This window comes from Xenopus laevis, chromosome 4S (assembly GCF_017654675.1).
Source record: "Xenopus laevis strain J_2021 chromosome 4S, Xenopus_laevis_v10.1, whole genome shotgun sequence".
Taxonomy (NCBI): domain Eukaryota; kingdom Metazoa; phylum Chordata; class Amphibia; order Anura; family Pipidae; genus Xenopus; species Xenopus laevis.
Window position 1 is genome coordinate 99,897,462 of NC_054378.1, and position 20,334 is coordinate 99,917,795.

At 38.6% G+C, this 20,334-nt stretch overlaps 2 protein-coding genes across 9 annotated transcripts; both read right to left on the reverse strand.

The window, feature by feature from the left end:
* Window positions 1-803: 803 nt before the first annotated feature.
* mief1.S (mitochondrial elongation factor 1 S homeolog) lies at window positions 804-17,114 on the reverse strand. The gene is given in 6 exon segments (NM_001095878.1): window positions 804-6,220; window positions 6,223-6,941; window positions 8,398-8,651; window positions 10,708-10,888; window positions 11,794-11,942; window positions 17,010-17,114. Coding segments are annotated over 5 exon segments (1,323 nt in total). The 5' UTR covers window positions 11,938-11,942; window positions 17,010-17,114; the 3' UTR covers window positions 804-6,195.
* On the reverse strand, window positions 14,152-17,266 carry LOC121393344 (MIEF1 upstream open reading frame protein-like). Of its 8 annotated transcripts, none has more exons than XM_041561634.1 (2): window positions 17,154-17,266; window positions 14,152-14,400 (listed from the first exon to the last, which is right to left on the reverse strand). In XM_041561634.1, exons 1-2 carry the CDS (start codon window positions 17,193-17,195, stop codon window positions 14,152-14,154), a joined length of 291 nt encoding a protein of 96 aa, XP_041417568.1. In that variant the 5' UTR covers window positions 17,196-17,266. The 8 variants fall into 8 exon arrangements, with proteins under 8 accessions (XP_041417568.1, XP_041417574.1, XP_041417570.1 ...); XM_041561640.1 differs by having other exon boundaries at window positions 17,089-17,219; XM_041561636.1 differs by having other exon boundaries at window positions 17,041-17,171.
* Window positions 17,267-20,334: the final 3,068 nt, after the last annotated feature.

The window sequence follows — 20,334 nt, forward strand, 5'->3', positions numbered from 1 at the left end:
AGCGGTACTTCGCACTTTTAACGTCAGGCGGATTTTTGCTCTGGCAAATGGACATAACTACGCAAATTCACTAAGATGCGGATTTTAATGAACGTTGCCTCTTTTGGCAAAAATAATATAAATGCAAGTTATACACTAAATGGTTGGGAATGTTGGGAGTTTCCTTAAATGAGATGGATCTAGGGGTTTTTGTAGATAACAAGTTGTCTCATTCTGGGCAGTGTCATTCTGTGGCTACTAAAGCAAATAAAGTTCTGTCTTGCATAAAAAAGGGCATTAACTCAAGGGATGAAAACATAATTATGCCTCTTTATAGGTCCCTGGTGAGGCCTCATCTGGAGTATGCAGTGCAGTTTTGGACTCCAGTCCTTAAGAGGGATATAAATGAGCTGGAGAAAGTGCAGAGACTAAGTGCAACTAAATTGGTTAGAGGGATGGAAGACTTATTATTATGAGGGTAGACTGTCAAGGTTGGGGTTGTTTTCTCTGGAAAAAAGGCGCTTGCGAGGGGACATGATTACACTTTACAAGTACATTAGAGGACATTATAGACAAATAGCAGGGGACCTTTTTACCCATAAAGTGGATCACCGTACCAGAGGCCACCCCTTTAGACTAGAAGAAAAGAACTTTCATTTGAAGCAACGTAGGGGGTTCTTCACAGTCAGGACAGTGAGGTTGTGGAATGCACTGCCGGGTGATGTTGTGATGGCTGATTCAGTTAATGCCTTTAAGAATGACTTGGATGATTTTTTGGACAGACAAAATCAAAGGCTATTGTGATACTAAGCTCTATAGTTAGTATAGATATGGGTATATAGAATTTAATTAAAAGTAGGGAGGGGTGTGTGTATGGATGCTGGGTTATCATTTGGAGGGGTTAAACTTGATGGACTTTGTCTTTTTTCAACCCAATTTAACTATGTAACTACGCCCCAAGCACCACAAGGAACTAGCTGAACTAGAGGAGTACTTACACGCTACACAAATTAACATAAACAAGCACCACAAGGAACTAGCTGAACTAGAGGAATACTTACTCAAATGTACTGTACATGAACAAATCCACATAAAGATTAGACTTGTTGCATTTTATTCATGTTTTCATTTATTTTCGAATACTCTCACTCTTCCCACAGTCCATTATTTATCAGTGTATTTTGGGGAGAGATCTGGTAAAACACAAAGGCAGCAACACATATCAATCCGCAGGCAGTCAAAGTTTGTGGAGTAATATGCTGGAAACAAGTGAAAGTAGAACACAAATATAAAAAAATGCAAGTGATCTTCATTTACCTTTACATTAAAGTCTGAACGAGTGGAACTTTTCCTCCTCTGTACATGTAAGTGGGAGCTTCTATACTGGTTCCCTTGCACCCATACATACATACATACATACATATAAATACATACATAAATATACAAACATAAAAATATGCAGAGGATAATACACAGCCATATAGTTTATGCTACTTTATATAGATTCTGTTTTCATTTCAGAAGAATGCTGCTCCATAATGGGTGACTTGTTATACTGGTCAGAATAAACACAGTCATATTTAAAGGAACAGTTCAGTGTAAAAATAAAAACTGGGTAAATAGATAGGCTGTGCAAAATAAAAAATGTTTCTAATATAGTTAGCCAAAAATGTAATGTATAAAGGCTCGAGTGACAATGTCTAACATAACAGAATCCAACTTCCTTTTCAGCTCTCTAACTCTGAGTTAGTCAGTGACTTTAAGGGGAGCCACATGGGACATACCAGTTCAGTGAGTTTGCAATTGATCCTCAGAATTCAGCTCAGATACAAAAGCAACAGTTATGGCACATTTGGCCTCCCCTCAAGTAACCGATTGGTTACTGCCTGATAACCAATCAGTGGAAAGCAAGAGAGCTGAAAAGCAGGAAGTAGTGTTCTGGTTATTATGTTAGACATCCAGTCACTCCAGCCTTTATACATTACATTTTTGGCTAATTAACTATATTAGAAACATTTTTTATTTTGCACAGCCTATCTATTTACCCAATTTTTATTTTTACATTGAACTATTCCTTTAACAAGGAAATATCTACCAATCCAAACAGCCATCTTTGGCTTACACATACTTTAACACAAAGGTTTGATATACACAGATTTAGGATTCCCTGGAATCTGCAGCATAGTGCCAAGCAGCTCGAAACAAGGACATTGCTAATCAGAGACATGGCACTGCTTACGGCCATAAAGGTACATTGTCCTAGGAAGCCAAACCCTCATGTCTAAGGGATGAAGTGACCTATTAGTGTGGAGTGGACTAACAGCAGGTCTGGATTTGTAAAATGAATTATTCCTGCTGCAATGTACTCAATGAATATGTAGCTATGTGACTAGAAATAGCAGCACAGTCATATAGTTAATAGGAATATTTATAAGTGTACAATAAATATTACGCATCAAAAAACCTAAAACCATTCCCATTAAAAATCTTTAAACTTTAAATACATTAAGGATATGGACTGTACATCAAAGGGGAACTATTGCAAAAATAAAAATGTAATACAAACTTCATCACACTGAAATAAGAAACTTTCTAAATGCAATCAATTAAATATTCTGCATGGTTTCTGAAGTAATCAAGTTTATGTTCACTATCCCTCTCTCAGTATCTGTTTCTCTTCATTCTCTCTTCATGCAGCAGTTGGGTGTCAGATATTTATTGACAGTTAGATCCAATATATCTTATGGGGGGGCTCCTTTTGCCTAGAAGATGTATTAGAGCTCACTCTATTAAAGTCACCAGAAACCATGTCTCTCTACATGCAGAATTTGTGCAAAATGCAATTATTTTGTTATATTTTGTTTGTACTGGAATCAGTTATTTGAGTGAGCTCTAATACATCTCCTAAGAAAGGAGCTCCCCCTATAAGATAAATTGGATCTAATTGTCAATGATTATCTGACACCCAACTGCTGCATGAAGACAGAATGAAGAGAAACAGATGCTGAGGGATAGTGAAGATAAACTTGATTAGTTCATAAACAGTACAGGATAATGACTATGAAGATTTCCATTCATCCAGGTCATGGTATATCTAGTATAAGTAATTAAAAATATACAACTGGACTTGCTGAGTAATTATTGAAGACGTTTCACTACTCATCTGAGCAGCTTCTTAAGTTCAACTGACTGATGTGGGAAGTTCTCAGCATTACACTAATTCAATCACAATGGCACAGAGAAATTCCCACACCAGTCAGTTGAACTGAAGAAGCTGCTCAGATGAGTAGTGAAACGTCTTCAATAATTACTCAGCAAGTCCAGTTTTTTTTTTTTTAATTACTTATATTAGAAGTACAGGATAATGAATTGATAATATTTAGAAGTCTTCTTATTTCAGTATGCGGATATTAAACTTTCATTTACAAGATCGTTACCCTTTAAAGAGCTATTGTCATTTGCTTCTTCCCTACTGGCACCAATGTCCGTGAGTATGTATGCAAGATTGGGGCTTCCGAGAGTGTACACTGGATCCAGACACTATTATGTGAGAAAGGCCTAAATAAAAATTGAAAACCAAAATATATAATGATTTATGCTGAAAGCAAAGTAAAAGCGATACTGACAAGTTCCTATAAAACCAGTGACTTTGTATGGAAGGAGCACACCTATAGCCAATGCCTTTTCAATTTATTCAGCAGAAAAAAAAGCAATTGAACTGAAGTTCCTATAAAAATCATAGGAATATGTGTATCAAGGAGGTGCAGTACGCTAAATATTTTCCTTTAAAGTGGACCCCTCACGCAGACATAAAAATCTGTATAATAAAAGTCCTTTTCAAATTAAACATGAAATCCAAATTCTTTTTTTTATTAAAGCATTCATAGCCACACAATGGCTCCTGCCTGCTTGCTATAATTATGAATTCCCAGACTGATGGAACAAGATTCAAATAATTTATACAGTTTAATAAAAGTAAATTTTGCTTAACTAATGTGATATAATAGGATTTGGAATATTTTTTTTTGGGCGACGGGTCCCCTTTAAAAGCCCCCCAGCCCCGTGAACCTTCGTTAAGCTGACCCTCTGACACTGCGAATGGATTTTCTTATATATTCAGCACTCAGCACCTCCTTGATATGGACATGTTCCTATGATTTTTATAGGAACGTGTCAGTATCACTTTAATGCTAAGCAACTTTCCAAAATCCATTACAAGCTTTCAATAATTTAGAAATGTAATTGCAATTAAAAGTAGGCATCTGTCTTTTTATTTTTCTCTACGCTGCTTGTCCTGACTGCATATACGAATGAAACAATGTTAGTCTTCCTCCAATCATACTCCATTTCCCTGCACATTTCTGTGATTCTGCATCACAGGACTGTAAATCAAACATGCAAGGCATTGTGGGAATTGGAACCATGGCTGGAGGGAAGCGGACTACAGCAGCACTGCTTTGATCGTACATGTAGTCAGAAACAGTAGTGAAGAGTATTGGAAAAGGCAGTCGCACAGCTTTCAGTAAGAATAATGGTTTTAAATAACTCCAAAATCAATGAAAATTTGTAATTAATTTGTATAATGGAAATGACTTTTACTTTCATTATGCAAACTCCTGTATTTTATAGAGTTATAGGAGCAGTAAAAAAAAAATTAGGTTTTTCCACAAATGGGGCCTTTCCGTAATGTGGGGCACACAGGCTTCTAAAAAACATTTAATCATTAAAAAACACCAGTAGGATTGTTATGCCACAAATATGGATTTATGCAGTTTAATTGCCATAAAGTACAAGGAACTGCCTTATTAGAGTAAAAGACTGACTCATAAATAAAGTATTGCAGTTAATGAACCCTACGGGAAATAGCAATGCGTATCTTGGAGCTTTCTCGATGATTGGTTTTTCAAAATAGTATAAAAATAAATAAGATAATCAGCCCTGTGTGGAGTAACAATAAATAGCTACCATACACATATCCAGCTCTGAAGACAAAGAACATGGCCGATAAGGGTCAATGGTTTGTACTATTTTACATTTCTCTAGATGCAAAGCAAGAATGTGATCCCTTCTCAAGCCGAGGTAGTTATGATACAGAGAAACAGTAATGGTTGCTTTTGTGGGATTAAACCTTGCATACGGAAATGCACAGGTGAAAGTCTTTGAAAGAACAGTGTGCATAGTATTTGTTATTTGTATTGCACATTAACTTACTGCATTCAAGTCTAGAAATACACACAGTAGATGTTGGTTTGCTAGCTTTTTTAACAGTTATTTTTCCGATTAAAGCGAGTAAGAAGTTATAATAGTTGTACTTATAATGCGTGTGTTGCATGTCATGGAACATGACAGAAGATGGAGAGACTAACCCTGCTCTGCATTGTTAGATCCAATTTGATTTGCTTTAATGTGGCTTGGGGGGGGACGTGTGTAAAAATGCATGGTGGTTTAGTTCCCCTTTAAATGACTGATAAGTATATTATGCTGGTCAACGATTTTAAAGCAAAACATCCAGTATGGTTCAGAGCAATTTCAGCCTTGAGAACGTATGTGTCAACCCTCCTGCCCAAAAGACCATTTAAATGGTGATTATTCATCACACACCCAACTGATTTCACAAAGCACCTTTTAGCTTAAACTGCTATGTGAATATGAATACTGCTGCAAGAAGAACCTGCATAACATACCTGTAACATAATACCTAATATACCTGCAGTGATTTGGTAGTTAGGTTGTAATGAGAGACAGGACAACAGAAAGGAGGTTGAGAAAAACGAAAAGAAACACAACAGCAAGGCAGCACACAGCAGCAGTCTGAATAAACGGAGAATTATAGTGTATAATAACGTCTAGACTACACTTTAAATCAAGGAGTAGGCAACAGATACCATGTTATTTCAACCCGTTTGAGACTGGAAATCAAAGCATATTCCAGGCCCACCCACAACTTATCTAGCAGTCCCTGAGAGTACCAGGATGGTCAAAACACATCACATGTATTTTAAATTTTACTGTTGAATTTGCCCTCCAATGGAAGAAAGGAGCCGGGAGTCTCATCTCGCTTTCAACATTTTCATACATTTGCACAACATGGAAGTTATGATGACAGTGTTGCTGCTGTAATCTTCTTCTGTCGACAACCCTTCCCTCATTTAGTCTTCTGTCCTTAGAAGCACCTCAGGTTCTGACAAGGAGCAGTAGAGAAAATAGCCCATCTCATCAATCTCCTCTGCGATGAGTTCTGAAAAAAGGTCCACCTTTGGGTCCATGGCTGAGGGCAACTCTCCTTTCTCTAAATGACCCACAGTTTCTCTGAGAACCTGGAGAAATCTGTCAGCCAGCACCCCGTGTGACCAGTCAGACTCCTTCTCACAGGTGTGGAGAAGGATGTTTGTAAGGTGAGAAGCGGTGAGATGTGAAAGTTGCAGATTGTAGTGACAGATGGCTTTTAGGATCTTCAGACATAGGCACCGGCACCCTGAATCGTGCTGATCCCGTCCCATCAAAGCAGCAGTTTCAGCTCCACGTTGGCTGAGCCTCCACATATTTCCATAACGAGGCAGTCTATGTGCCTTAGCTACTGCTGCATGCTCCTCAAGTACTACCAAAGGCAAGAAGTCTATAAAAAGCCTCCGATCTTCCTCATACTGAACCTCCAGGATTAGGCTCTCTGATGGGACCACTGGTCGGATTACATACCCCAGTATAGAACCAATGGCTGGCCAGTTTATAGATCCTGACACTACTTTCTCAAATGTAGCTATGACAGACTTTGGACAAAGGTAACCACCTACAACACAGCGGTCCCAGTAGCTACTACCCCTTGGGAAGTACTCCACATTCTCCCGACGAATGAGGCAGAATCCAGGTAAATTAAGGATGGTCTCCTCCCCAGGGACACATGACCACAAGTTCTTTTCCATGAGGAGGGGCACCATTAGCTGAATGTGATCTGCTCTCACAACCTGCAAAGAAAAGTAAAATACTTTTTAGAATACTTGTCATAAATGAAGACTTCCATAGGCACCCCAGTTATTCTAGTTGCTTACTCCTCCCATCTGCCGCATACACATTACAGACATTAGTGAAGCAGTTCTGTATTGTGCATGAGCTCACCCAGGTATGTCTGGGACACCAGAGTAATATAGAAGTGTGATGCTCAGAGGAAAAGTCCACCCCCAACAACCACATTCTCAAACTTGTAAGTACATCAGACACAGACTTCTCTCGGCAAGGAATGCTAGAGCTAATAGGCTTAGCTACGGCAGAGCAATGTATGAAATTTAAATATCTAACTTGATTGAAAATAATAGTTTAAAGTTTAATTTATGAAATGACACATCTCATTACTAAAATTAAGATTTTACTTTACCATTAGCTTTTTTTTCATGACCTGGCACAAATGACCACACATGATTTTGCCTGCATGTTTCTTAAAGGAGTTGTTCACCTTTAAATTAGAAATTTAAAGGTATGAAATTAAATTTTAGTATGATGTAAAGAATGTTATTTGCAATTGGTTTTAATTTTTTATCAATTGTGGTTTTTGAGTTATTTAGCTTTTTATTCAGCAGCTCTCCAGTTTGCAATGAAAGCAATCTGGTGGCTAGGGTTCAAATTACCCTAGCAACCATGCATTAATTTGAATAAGAGACTGGAATATAAATAGGAGAGGGTCTGTATAGAAAGAGGAGTAATACAAAGTAGCAATAACAATAAAATGTAGCCTTACAGAGCATTTGTTTTTTAGAAAGGGAGTCAGCAATGCCCATTTGAAAGCCTCAGAAGAAGAAAGCAAATCATTAAAAAAAACTATAATATAAATAATGAAGACCAATAAAAAAAATTGCTTAGAATCAGCCATTCAATAACATATTAAAAGTGAACTTAAGGGTGAACCACCCCTTTAAGTTAAACACCAATCTATTTTATTTTTAGGTCACACACAACTTAAAACAAACCCAATTCACTAACTAACAGTATACACCTTCAAACTCCCTGAACGCATGAATTGTTTACCCAAAATCTGCTCCCTTCTCCTGGTGTGTAAATGACATGCAGCGCAACAGGAACATACTACTGATGGCAGCAAAATGGTTTCTAGTCAATGTAATATTATAAATACCTAAAGGTTCTACAGCTTTTAAAACATTGAATGGGAAATAACATTTCTGTCTTTATAAATAAGCATACTTAAATACAGTGGGGGTCATTTATCAACACTGGGCAAATTTGCCCATAGGCAGCAACGAATCAAATTGTTACATTCATTGTTTCACCTGCAGCTGGCTGAAGAAAGTCAGTCCCTGATCGGTTGCTATGGGTTACTTCCCATGGGCTAATTTGCCCAATGTTGATAAATGAGCCCCAATATTTCTATAGTGCACCTGGCACTGGCAAGAAAGTCTCAGTGGAAGATACCTGCAGGTCGTCATATAGGCTTCCGCTAAGGTGCATCTCTCGCAATTGCATATCTGGGAACTTGTGGTGGATATAATTGCGCAGTTCAGCACAAATGTCCAGAGCAGCTTGCTTAGCAATACTTTGCTCTGTAGGTGGGATGGCCACATGTTTTCTATAGAAAGTAAAAAGTTTCTCTTGAATGGACATGTGCAGACGAGTCTTCTTCAAGTCTATTTTCGACTTCCTAGTTGGTGGTTTAGGACGAACAGGGTCTACAAAAAAAATTGAAATGAGTAAATAATGAATAAGGAGTAATACGTTAACTCCTAATAAGTAAATGTAGTGGGTTTAAAGGAAACTATACCCCTCAAACAAAGTAAGTCTCTGTTTATATGCGTTAAACAGCTCATATGTAAAACCCTGCTTCATGTAAATAAACCATTTTCACAATAATATACTTTTTTAGTAGTATGTGCCATTGGGTAATCATAAATAGAAAACTGCCATATTAAAAAATAAGGGCCGTATCGTATAATTCACTGTGCGCACAAACAAACCAAACAAACCATACAGGTTAGGTCACATGAGCCAATTAAAAGACAGTTCTGTCCTTTTTCTTCCACACTTCTTCCTGTTACAGTTACAGTTGTAGTATTTCTGGTCAGGTGATCTCTGAGGCAGCACACAGACCATCACGAAATGGTGGCTCAAGGAAAGATGCAAAAGGGCAATATTTACTTTAATATGTATTCCAGTTTGATAAGATTCTTTAATATGCCACTTAATTTGATATAAACTATCTGTTGTTCAAGTATTCATTTTGGGGGTATAGTTTTCCTTTCACCTATTTTCATTGCCAGCTGAATTTAACACAGCATTTGCATTTACCATCAACATTTTGTCCAATTTATAGGTATTTCCAATTGAGTTTTTAGTTTACCTAAAAGATATATATTGTTTATATATTGTGTAATCAATAAAAATATGTTTAGGGCAAAAATTACAATACAGGAAAACAAATATATAAAAATGTGGTTATCAGTGTGAATAGATAGTGTGTGAGGTCTAAGAAGTGATGACAGCAGCTGACACATAAAAAATAACATGCCTGCTGCTGTCCTGGGACAATCAAGCCCCAAAAGCTACACCCTTGTGACTTCTGTGCTTAAATTCTTTATTTACGTTGTTTTAGTATGTTTCCCTTATTTTAAATTTTCCTGTTATATTTTTCAGTCAGAACTGACTAGGTATCATGTCTAAACAGAAGGAAGCACAGATGGTACAAGAGAACTTGTTTTATCTAAAGCAGCAAAGGCTTGTTGAAAAATCAGTCTTTCAGCAATTAACCCAAACACAGGACAAAGTAACAATGGAGTGGCTCAAAAACAAAAATATGAATCTCCTACAATGGCCTAGTCACCTTGATTTCAATCCAAATGAGAATCCATTGAAAATGGAGGTGCACAAATGTCATGAGACTAACTTGAACAAAATAAAGCAAATCTGCCTAGAAAAATGGGACAAAACTGTTGTTGATGCAAAAGGTATCTCTAAAAAATATTAAAGGGAACAGTTCAGTGTAAAAATAAAAAATTGGGATTGGGTAAATAGATAGGCTGTGCAAAAAAATGTTTCTAATATAGTTAGTTAGCCAAAAATGTAATATATAAAGGCTGGAGTGACTGGATGTCTAACATAATAGCCAGAATGCTACTTCCTGCTTTTTAGCTCACTAACTCTGAGTTAGTCACCGATTTGAAAGGGGGCACATAGGGCATAACTGTTCAGTGAGTTTGCAATTGATCCTCAGCATTCAGCTCAGATTCAAAAGCAACAGTTATGACCCATGTGCCCCCCTTTAAGTCCCTGATTGGTTACTGCCTGGTAGCCAATCCATGGAAACCAAGAGAGCTGCAAAGCAGGAAGTAGTGTTCTGGCTATTATGTTAGACATCCAGTCACTCCAGCCTTTATACATTCAATTTTTGGCTAATTATATTAGAAACATGTTTTAATTTGTACAGCCTATTTTCCCAGTTTTTATTTTTTATACTGAACAATTAATTTAAATGGGGATTTATTACTTATAAATATTACAATATAAAACAGTTTGAGGTTTTTTTTAGAGTAAAAGGGGTTCGAAGTGGTTAACTAAGTTAGTTATTCTAAGTCTATTATCTTTCTATATGATATTCATTACATGAACCTGTGAATTCATAAGGTAATTATGAACACTAATACAAACATTTACTGGGAGAACCTTACAGAATCTACTGAATAGTGCAGAACTAAACTATGAATTTTTTCTGATTGTATGAAGCAACGTCACCTGATTCAAATGCAGAGGAATCTGTGGGGAGAGTCTGCAGACTGCGGCTTACAGATGTCTTCATGTCGTTGTTCAGAAGTCGCGTAGATGAGCCCAACCAGCTAGGTTCTTCCCAACTCCGTTTGCTACACTGACTGGACCGGGAGGGACTGGCAGGGGCACTGATAGCCCGGTCATACATCTTAATATGCAGAAGCACAAGACATTTATGATTTTTTTACTACTATAAACTTAAAGGGGAACTATCGTGAAAATGAAAATTGAATATAAGCTTCCACATACTGAAATAAAAAAAACTTTGTATATACATTGGATTAAATACTCTGCTTCATTTCTGAAATTATCAAGTATATGTTCACTAACCCTCTCTCAGTATCTGTTTCTCTTCATTCTGTCTTCATGCAGCAGTTGGTGTCAGATATTCATTGACAGTTAGATCCAATATATCTTATAGGGGTGCTTCCTTTCTTATCAGATGTGTTAGAACTCATTCAAATAAGTGATTTCAGTACAAACAAAATCCTACAAAATAACTGCCTTTTGCACAAATCATTGCATGTAGAGAGACATGATGCCTAGTGATTTTAACAGAGTGAGTTCTAATACATCTTCTAGGCAAAATGAGCCCCCCTATAAGATATATTGGACTGACACCCAACTCCTGCATAATGACAAAATGAAGAGAAACAGATGCTGAGAGAGGGATAGTGAAGATAAACTTGACTATTTCAGAAACATATATATACGTATAGAATTTTTAATTGATTGTATTTACAAAGTTTCCTATTTCAGTATGCAGACAGTTGCACCAATTTGGGAGGTATGAATTAATTGAGTTTTCTGGATATACAGTTGTTTAAAAGAAATTAAATGATTACATGGAATGGACAAACACAAACCAAGATGGGGAGACAGCAACCTAAATTCCACTCCTATTTGACTCCAAGTAACATTTATTGCTGAATCGGTTCACTAAAGGGCACAGTAATTAATCCCATTCAGTATTTCTGAGTCCCCCCCCAACAGTCCTATGAGACAACCTCTCCTGCTCCTATCTTTAAGACCGTAAACATCAACATCACTCACCCGTTTCACTGCCAAAGTAGCTATTCCTAGCATGGCAGCTCCTCCCACGCCAAGTACCAGCCTGGCATTGGAGAGGACAAAATCTATAGCAGTGCCAATCCCATTGTCATCCTTCTTGCCTTTCTTCTCTCCAGCTCCTGCCATGATTTCTTTTAGGAGAAACAGATGCGGGAAACATAACTCAGAAAAATCCAATTTGTATATAAATATCATATAAAGTAATATAAGGACAGCTTTAAAACTGTTCTAAAAGTGTTTTTTCATTTTGTCTTTAATGTAAAACAATGTATCTGGAAATTAAGTGTTCCTGAAGCACTGGTTTAAAAAGGGTTGTTCACCATCAAACACTTTTTTTCAGTTCAGTTGGTTTCAAATAGTTCACCAGAAATACTTTTTCCAATTAGTTTCTATTTTCTATATGTGACAGTTTTTCTAATATTGAAGTGTCATTTTACACCTGCTAAAGCAGCTCGGGGGGAGTAACTGTTCTAAATTGATACATTTAGTTGATTTTTTTATCTTTGTCCCTACTGACCAGAATCCCTGAGTTTCATTAAAGGCAGCTGTTAGAATTGATACGATAGTTGTCAAAATTTGATTAAATATTGCGAAATTGTAACAGTTTAGCATTTAAACCTGAATTACTGAGCTGCCAGACTGAAATACCAGAGACGGGACATTAAACTTTAAACTTAGATTTTGAAAAAAAAATGGTAAATAATAAAAAATGGAAAGTAATTGAAAAAAAGTCCTTATTTCTGTGGAACATTCTGAAAAAAAATTTGAACAGAAAAAGGTGGTTGGAAGGTGAACAACCTCTTTAAGAAGTGCTTATCACATTACCACTAAGCTTGTTTCAATCTAAACTAACCTGGCATGTTGTGCATTTCTCACTTTGGTTTCTACTTTCTACTTGTAAAGAAGACAGTCACAATAAGGATCATAGACTGACCTCTACAGCTATTCATCCTCATTTACGTGGTTTCTGGAGAGAATTAAAGCCTTTTGCAGGGTGCACTGGTATGTTCCAGAAGATCAGAAACATGAACAATAAACCAAGTTGACTAGTTTTAACTATTCTACTTGATTTTTGAAGGTGCAGTAAATATCACTGTAGCCACTGAGGCTGCAGAGCCCTAAACCTCTAATTTTACATTTGCTTAATTATACTTCATATAGGTCCATACACCTGAAACAGTTTAGTGTTCTGTTTCTGTACCAGCTAGAACCAGGAGCTTCTTGTCTTTCCTGTTCCTTCTAAATCAGTATAAATAAAGCACATCCAACTCTCAAGGCCATGGCAAGTTAAGTCATGCAGTTGTAATAGTTGTTCAAGCTAGGTCTACAACAGACCTGTTCAACATAGCTCTGAAATGAGCTTTGGAATGCCAGACGTAAATAAAGAACAATATTAAAGTGAGAGCTAAATTGGGAAACTTTACATCAGCCATTAAACACTAATAAAAGTTGATTATGGGCAGTCGATAGAGGCACATTAGATGGGGTATAAAAAAGCCCTCTTACTGTTGTACCTGCTCAGTGTTGCCTCGGAAATTCCCTATACAAGCCACTGCCTTACAATTATGTTCAGCTAATAACTATCTATCCTGCGACATCACAACATCTATCCAGGGGATTGTATCTGCAGTGCCTCCTTTTATCTGCCTTCAGACAAGACAGTACCTATTCACTGTACAGGAATGAGCATGTGCTGTGTAGGGGTCACACATGAATCAGTTCCCAGTATGTTAAAGCTTCAAGACAACGGACACAATATGAATTTCAATGCTGAGACTGCATTCCAAATCAGCTGAAACAAAGTTGTGCCTGAGTTTTAATGGCAGGAACATTTTTTTGTTTTATTGCTGTTTTTGACATTTTAATGACAGCTGATGACAAAACTTGTATTGAATTCTAATCGAATTCCATTTGAATTTTAAAAACTCGATTAGAGTTTTTTCTCAGAAAAAAAAAAATCAAATGTCAGGAAGGCTGCAAACAACTCCAAATGGATCCATGGACTTAAATAGCAATTCAGCAGGTTTTAGGTGGCGAATTTGAGCTCTTTAAAGGCCAAAGTATGATAAATCTCGAATTGAATTTTAACAATTCCGTAGTTGAATTTGACAGGTTTGGCCATAAAAATTCGAATTTTCACTTCAACCCTTCATAAATCTGCCCCTTAGTGTCCCAATAATTTCATCTTGTTTAACTTGCCCAATAGAAGTTTTTACTTCTATTAAATATCTAGCAGAAATGTCCAGTCCTACATGAATGTTTTATACAATATTTAAAGTCATCCAAGCAATTTCTACCTGCAAAGTGCAGACTGGCAAGAGATGAAGTGTGTAAGATTTGTTACACCAGCCCACCAAGCTTGGTCCTAAGGAAGAACTGTCCTTTCTCCAGCTGCCTCTCCTTGTCCTCCAGCCGTGTCAGATACTGATGTTTCCTGAACTCCCGTCGAACACATGAAGCATAGAAATCTCGCTCTGTTAACTGCAGCTGGTGTCCTTGACGCAGAAGAGTGCGATAAAGGAGCAGAACTGCTTCACGGGACCAGCCTGCCATGGCAGGAGGAGGAAAAGAAGAGCTGGCCCAGCACGTCTAAGCAGAGAATGTACATATATAAGAATTCACATATACAATAAATTATTGTGGAAATACTACAAACTCTTGGGACACACAGTTCACCACAATTCACATTCATGGCAAGCAACGTAACCGCTCTCACTCACAAATATAAATGAAATTAAGCACACAGCTGGTAAAGCCCTTAGGCCTTATAGACATTCTTCAATAAGTATCCCATGGCCTCATATGCAACATCAGAATGGCAATAAGTACTTTCCAAAAACAATACTATAATAAACTGATGTCATCAAAACTTACCAAATTATTCTAATCAATTATATAAGCCAACTAAAGCAGCTTGGGATAAACTGGGATAACCATTGCAAAAAAACAAAAAAAAACAGATGTCCAAGCCAAGCAATGACAGCTCTAACTCACATGCATCAATTCAATGAGTCATAAATGAATATCTGTGCACAGGGCTAGATATCCCCGGACACCTTGCAGTCATTCCAAGGAGAAACAGAGATAAACCCTACTAACATTTAACTTTAATTGTGCCAAAATGATTTTCCATACTAATAAACATATGGAAAAGCTAGAGGAATAGGCTTATATATGTGTTTGTCGTCGGGTAGCCAGACAAGTGATCAATGAATTATAGAATGGGCAGAACACAGGGATGACAGCTACAGTACATTATATATATATATATATATATATATATATATATATATATATATATATATATATATATATATATATATATATATATATATATATATATACAGAAGGTTTGTGAAACCCTAAGGTTTTTAGTGAAAGTTAAAGGAGAGCTAAAGCCTAAGTAATAACTAGGCCCACATCCACAGCCCATCTTCTGTCACCATTACTGAACCTCACAACTAGAGACCCCCTAAACATGGCTGTTTGCTTGTTGTGTGTTGTAGAGTAGCAGGGTGCCATCTCATGCTGCTTCAGGTTCTCTACTCTGCAATCTTACAACAGGAGAATGCGCAGTTAAAGTCAATCCAAACCAGGTGTATGCTCAATGTCGGCAATAGAAAGAGGAGAACCTGAAGCAGAACGAGGTGGTGCCTGCCAACACTACTCTGATTTTCAGAATACAGTAGAACAAACAGATGTGTTTAGGGGGGGGTCCCCAGTTGAGCATTCTGGTGGATGGAGGGAAGGTTTTGTAGAGGGGCCCAGTTATTAATCAGGCTTTAGTTCTATTTTTAAAGGATAAGTAAAACTTTAAAAATAAGTGAATTTAAAACTGATGAAGGGGCTTTTCTAAGCACTTTTACAATGTACATTCATTATTTACTTTTTTTGAAATTCCAAGAATTAAGGGATACCTGTGCTGTTAATATGAATGAATGTATTTACAACAGTGCCACCTGCTGGTTATTTTCCCATAAGTCTGACCACAAAGTAGTCAAGGAAGTTGTCACGAGAAAGAAAGGCTGCTTTGATGTTCTCCTGCTTAAAGAAAAGAAAGATTTGAGAAAGGGTTCTAACGTTTTTTCCTAAGAAGAAGAACCTCAGAGCAGCTTTCTTTTCTTTCTCCTGACAACTTCTTTAAGCTCTATGGGGCAGGGATCTCCTCCCCACTGTCTCTTAAAGGAAAAACAAACCCTACAGTAAAAAAAAAACCCTACCCTACATAGACCCCCCCCCCAGCCTAGCTGCTATCCCAGGAAAATGCCCCTAACTCTTTACTTACCCCTCTGTGCAGATTCTGTCCAGCGCAGTTCACGGGCGCCATCTTCGGCCGCTTCAGTAATCTTCGGAACGAGACCAGCGCTTCGGCAATTTTCGCGAGTTTTGGCTCATGCGCAGTTGTCGCGAAACAGAAAGTTGCTCCAACTGTGCATGCAACGCTTCGCCAGTCTCATTCCAAAGATTACCAAAGAGAAGATGATGGCACCCGTGAACTCCGCTGGAGTTCTTTGTCCTAATATGATTTCTGTGTATATGTATTATGTGATCTGTGTTCCCCGTGTATACTTTTATACATATATTGTACTTATGCACTGTACAGCGCTTTACAAATAAAGTTATACATACAACTACTTGGTGGTCAGACTGGTGCTAAAATGACCAGCAGGTGCTGCTATTATAACTAAATCCATTCATATTAACAGTACCCATCCCTTAATCTCTTAGAATTAAAAAAAAACTACTGAATGTAAATTGCAAAAGTGCTTAGAATAGCCCCCCATCAGTTTTACATTCACTGCTTATTTTAAAGGTTTACTACTTGTTTTAGCAGTCAGAAGCAGAAGTGGAACATATGTACATTTACAAATAACTATGAAATGACTGGCAATGTATAATTAAAAGCTGTGGAAAAGTTGCATTGTCTGTTATGAAGTTTTTGGCTGGAGTTACCCTTGCAGACATGAGCTGTGATGAAAAGTAATGGACTGAGTGTGTCAGTTCCATACAATTAATATTAATGAAGGCTGACTGCAACATCACAACACGCAGTTGGCTGCAATACCGAAGTACACAGAAGCAATTCACCTAAAATAAGAAGCCCATTGCTTATTGGTTGCTCTATAAATCACACGGTAGAGAGGCCGGGCCACACAAGTATTTATCGCTCACCCACTCTCACAATTCCCCCAACTCACAAGCTTTTCCCACCCTAGCAGTACCGCATACTCTCAACTCCGCTCAGGGTCGCCGGCAACATGGAGGCGTTTCCGCCACCTGGGAAAGACGACTTCCGGTTAGCGTACCATAGACGCGAAGGAGGAGGCAGGATGGGCACTTACATCAGCGGGAACGATAAACGTGCAGTCTTTCTGGGTGTGCATGTGAGTTTGGTTATTTCTGAGACGTGTAACGTGATTAGGGCATAGAAGGATATTACGTCATATTGCAGTCGTCATATTGAGTTGGAAGTAACTGAATAAAGTTCTGTATAGGAGAATGAATGGAAATGTGGGGCTGAGGGCTAATCCTGAACACGGGGGCGGGGCAGATAGCATTGGGGGTGGGGCAGTGATGTAATAACAGGCATGATGACATCAGAGGTGGGCACAATGATGTTAGTGGAATTATGACACCAGGGCAAGGTTATTGCATCGCTTAGATACAACTGGCTGGATTTCTATCCAGTTTTCACAATCTTTTAAAGTGTTGATGCCCAGTTCAAAATTACTGTACACAGGTGGCAACCCTCCCTATTTCCTAAATATTTAAATGCTTTTCATGTACAAAATCGGCCAGATTATTGTTCGGGTTTCATAAGGTTGAAAAATGAACAGAAAGTTCAGACCAGAACAGGCCTTACAAAAACTGAACTGTTCGGGTCAAAACCGAACAGGTGGCGACGCTAGTGGGGATCTCCGCCCCCATAGTATCATAAAAGAAAATGTCATTCCAATATGCATGTATTTCAGAATGTCAGTGGTTTAAGTCGGTTCAGCTCCAGGTCTCTTGGTGTCACGGTCAGTACCCAACACCAGAACAAACACCAGGCACCCTGGTCTCGGCTCGTGCTTCACCAGTAGTGTGACTGCCTTTGGGCCTCGGGAGGAGCCCTCGGCTTACTTGGGTGCCACCTGGACTTAAACGAGAGGTGCAAGTTGAGGGTTCTGGATAGGCAGAGGGGCACGACAATAAAGCAAAGTCTTTGAACAGAAGATCGCAGTACAAGGCGTTTAGGCAAAGGAGTAGTCAGATCAGGCCGGGTCGAGGCAGGCAGAGAATAATCGTTATCAGACAGGCAAGGGTCAAACCAGGGAGTCAATCAGAGGGTTAATCAGAGGCGGTAGTCAGTAATCAGGCAAGGGTCAGAATCCAGAAATCAGAATAGTCAAATAGCCAGGCAGGGGTCAAAAACAGGAATCAAACAGGTTCAGAATATAGCAAAAGCTCAAAAGCACCAGGAACAAAATCCTATCACGGGCAATGATTACTGTGAGAATGCCCTTTAAATACTTTTTGAATTTGGCGCCTCTCGCGCTGACGTCATTACGTCAGCGCGCATGCGCCTTTAAATCAGAAGTGCGCATGCGCGCACGCACTAGGGAGCCGGCACAGGACGAGGATCGGTGCGGCGTGACGGGCGTCCCCGTCGAGGGGGCGGCAGGCGTCCCTGCCGTCCTCCCACTAGACCACCAGGGTGAGACTTTGTTACACTTGGTTAGCAGGCGTCAGCTACATTATTTCAGGAGTCAGAGCAAGGAGTGCAGAGAATGTAGTCAGATAATGGTTTCGGCAGCAAGCGCAATGACTTTGACACGAGCATTGAAGATATTTAAAGAACATGTAAACCCCCTCCACAAAAATTTAATCAGTGAACAGCCTCCTTGAAATCTTCTGGTTGCTACAAGTTTAACAGTAAGGGTGGTGGCAGACGGGGAGATTCTTTGGGTCTGGACTATTCGATGGAATAAACTCCCATTCGAGTTGTGGGTACATTCAAATTTATTAGAGTAAAAAAAAAATTCACATAAATCTGCTCATATTTATTGGGTCTCTAGGGGCAGTTTGGGCCTCTGTGTACTTGAAATGCCAGGGTTGATTTTTAGACCTGGCCTTAAAAAAAAAAATAAAGAATAGAAAGTAACAATAATAATACAATTGTAGCCTCACAGAACAATAGTTTTTTTTTGGCTCCCGGGGTCAGTGACCTCCATTTGAAAGCTGAAAAGATGCAGAAAAGGAAAGAAAATAATTCAGAAACAATGAAAAATAATGACCAATTACAATAACAATATAATGAAATAAGGTACTAAATAATAAGGACCTAAGAGTTTACTTAAAAGTGAACAACCCCTTTAAGGTTAATTTATGCAGAAATATTTTACATTCAAAAGGGTTCAGAAACATTCAAAAGCCACTGTATGTACACCTGCATTTTGATGAGAGGTGAGAGTATTGACCTAGACACTGCCTCAGGCGTACAATGAAAACTGGAAATTTATTCCTCAGTGATCCACCAGTAGCTTTAGTAAATCAGACTCTTCCACAGACCAATGGAGTAGCCATCTCCACCTCAGTAACATGAAATAACAAGAAAGTCTGGAGAGTCTTTGCAAGTGTGTAGTTTTATTATCGTGCGATAATAAAACTACACACTTGCAAAGACTCTACAGACTTTCTTGTTATTTCATGACACTGCCTCAGGCCTTCATTATAATACACAAAGTGTCCATAGTGAATATTTATAGGAGAGTGATGCCTAGCGCTGTGCCCTGGGAGACAGCATAAACACAATGCTTCATGAAGTGTCCTCCAGTATTAATCCATCATCAGGATTACAGTTTAGTATTTAAAATAGCATTCCTCACCTTATCTATTCCACTTCCCATCCATCATGCCTTTTAGAAACGGAAAGTCTGTGTAACCCCTTAGTACCAGCTACACATTCTTTTGCGGTGCACTGACAGCGGTTTAGGTCATAAAATACGCTTGTTCTTTTTATTCATATAGCTAAAAGCATTTTCTTAAATGTGATGTAACCCTCAAATCATGCAAAAAAAAATGCCTGAAAATACCCAATACCCTTTAAGAACTGAGATATTTGATAAGGATTTACCTAGTACATTTAATTAGATACAGGGCCGGAACTAGGGGTAGGCAGAGTAGGCAGCTGCCTAGGGCGCCATCACTGTGGGACGCACAATTTTTTTTGTTTTATTATTTCGGGGGGGGGGGTTTATTCGTTTTGCTTATTTGACAATTTATTGAAGTAATCCTGGGCGCGGGCGGAATACATCCATCCGATACCCCCCTCTCTCACCTTCTTCCTCCCGCCCCTTGCCAGCAAGTAAAAGCTCCTGCCGGCGTGCCGTGCGTCAATGATGTCACGTCACTAATGCGGTTCGTCGATGGAGAGAGGAACAGAGCTGGCGCATTGGTGTGGTTTGTGGTGCCACTCGCTTTCCTCGGTCTCAGGCTCAGCATTCAGCAGTTGAGTTGAGTTCAGCCTGAAGGAAGTTTTAT

Excerpts from the sequence above, each read along its gene's own strand:
- LOC121393344 (XM_041561634.1), bottom strand. The coding sequence starts at position 17,195 with ATGCACACCCAGAAAGACTGCACGTTTATCGTTCCCGCTGAT. Across the intron at positions 14,401-17,153 it reads CGTTTATCGTTCCCGCTGAT|ACGTGCTGGGCCAGCTCTTC; the intron begins GTAAGTGCCCAT and ends TTCTCTGCTTAG.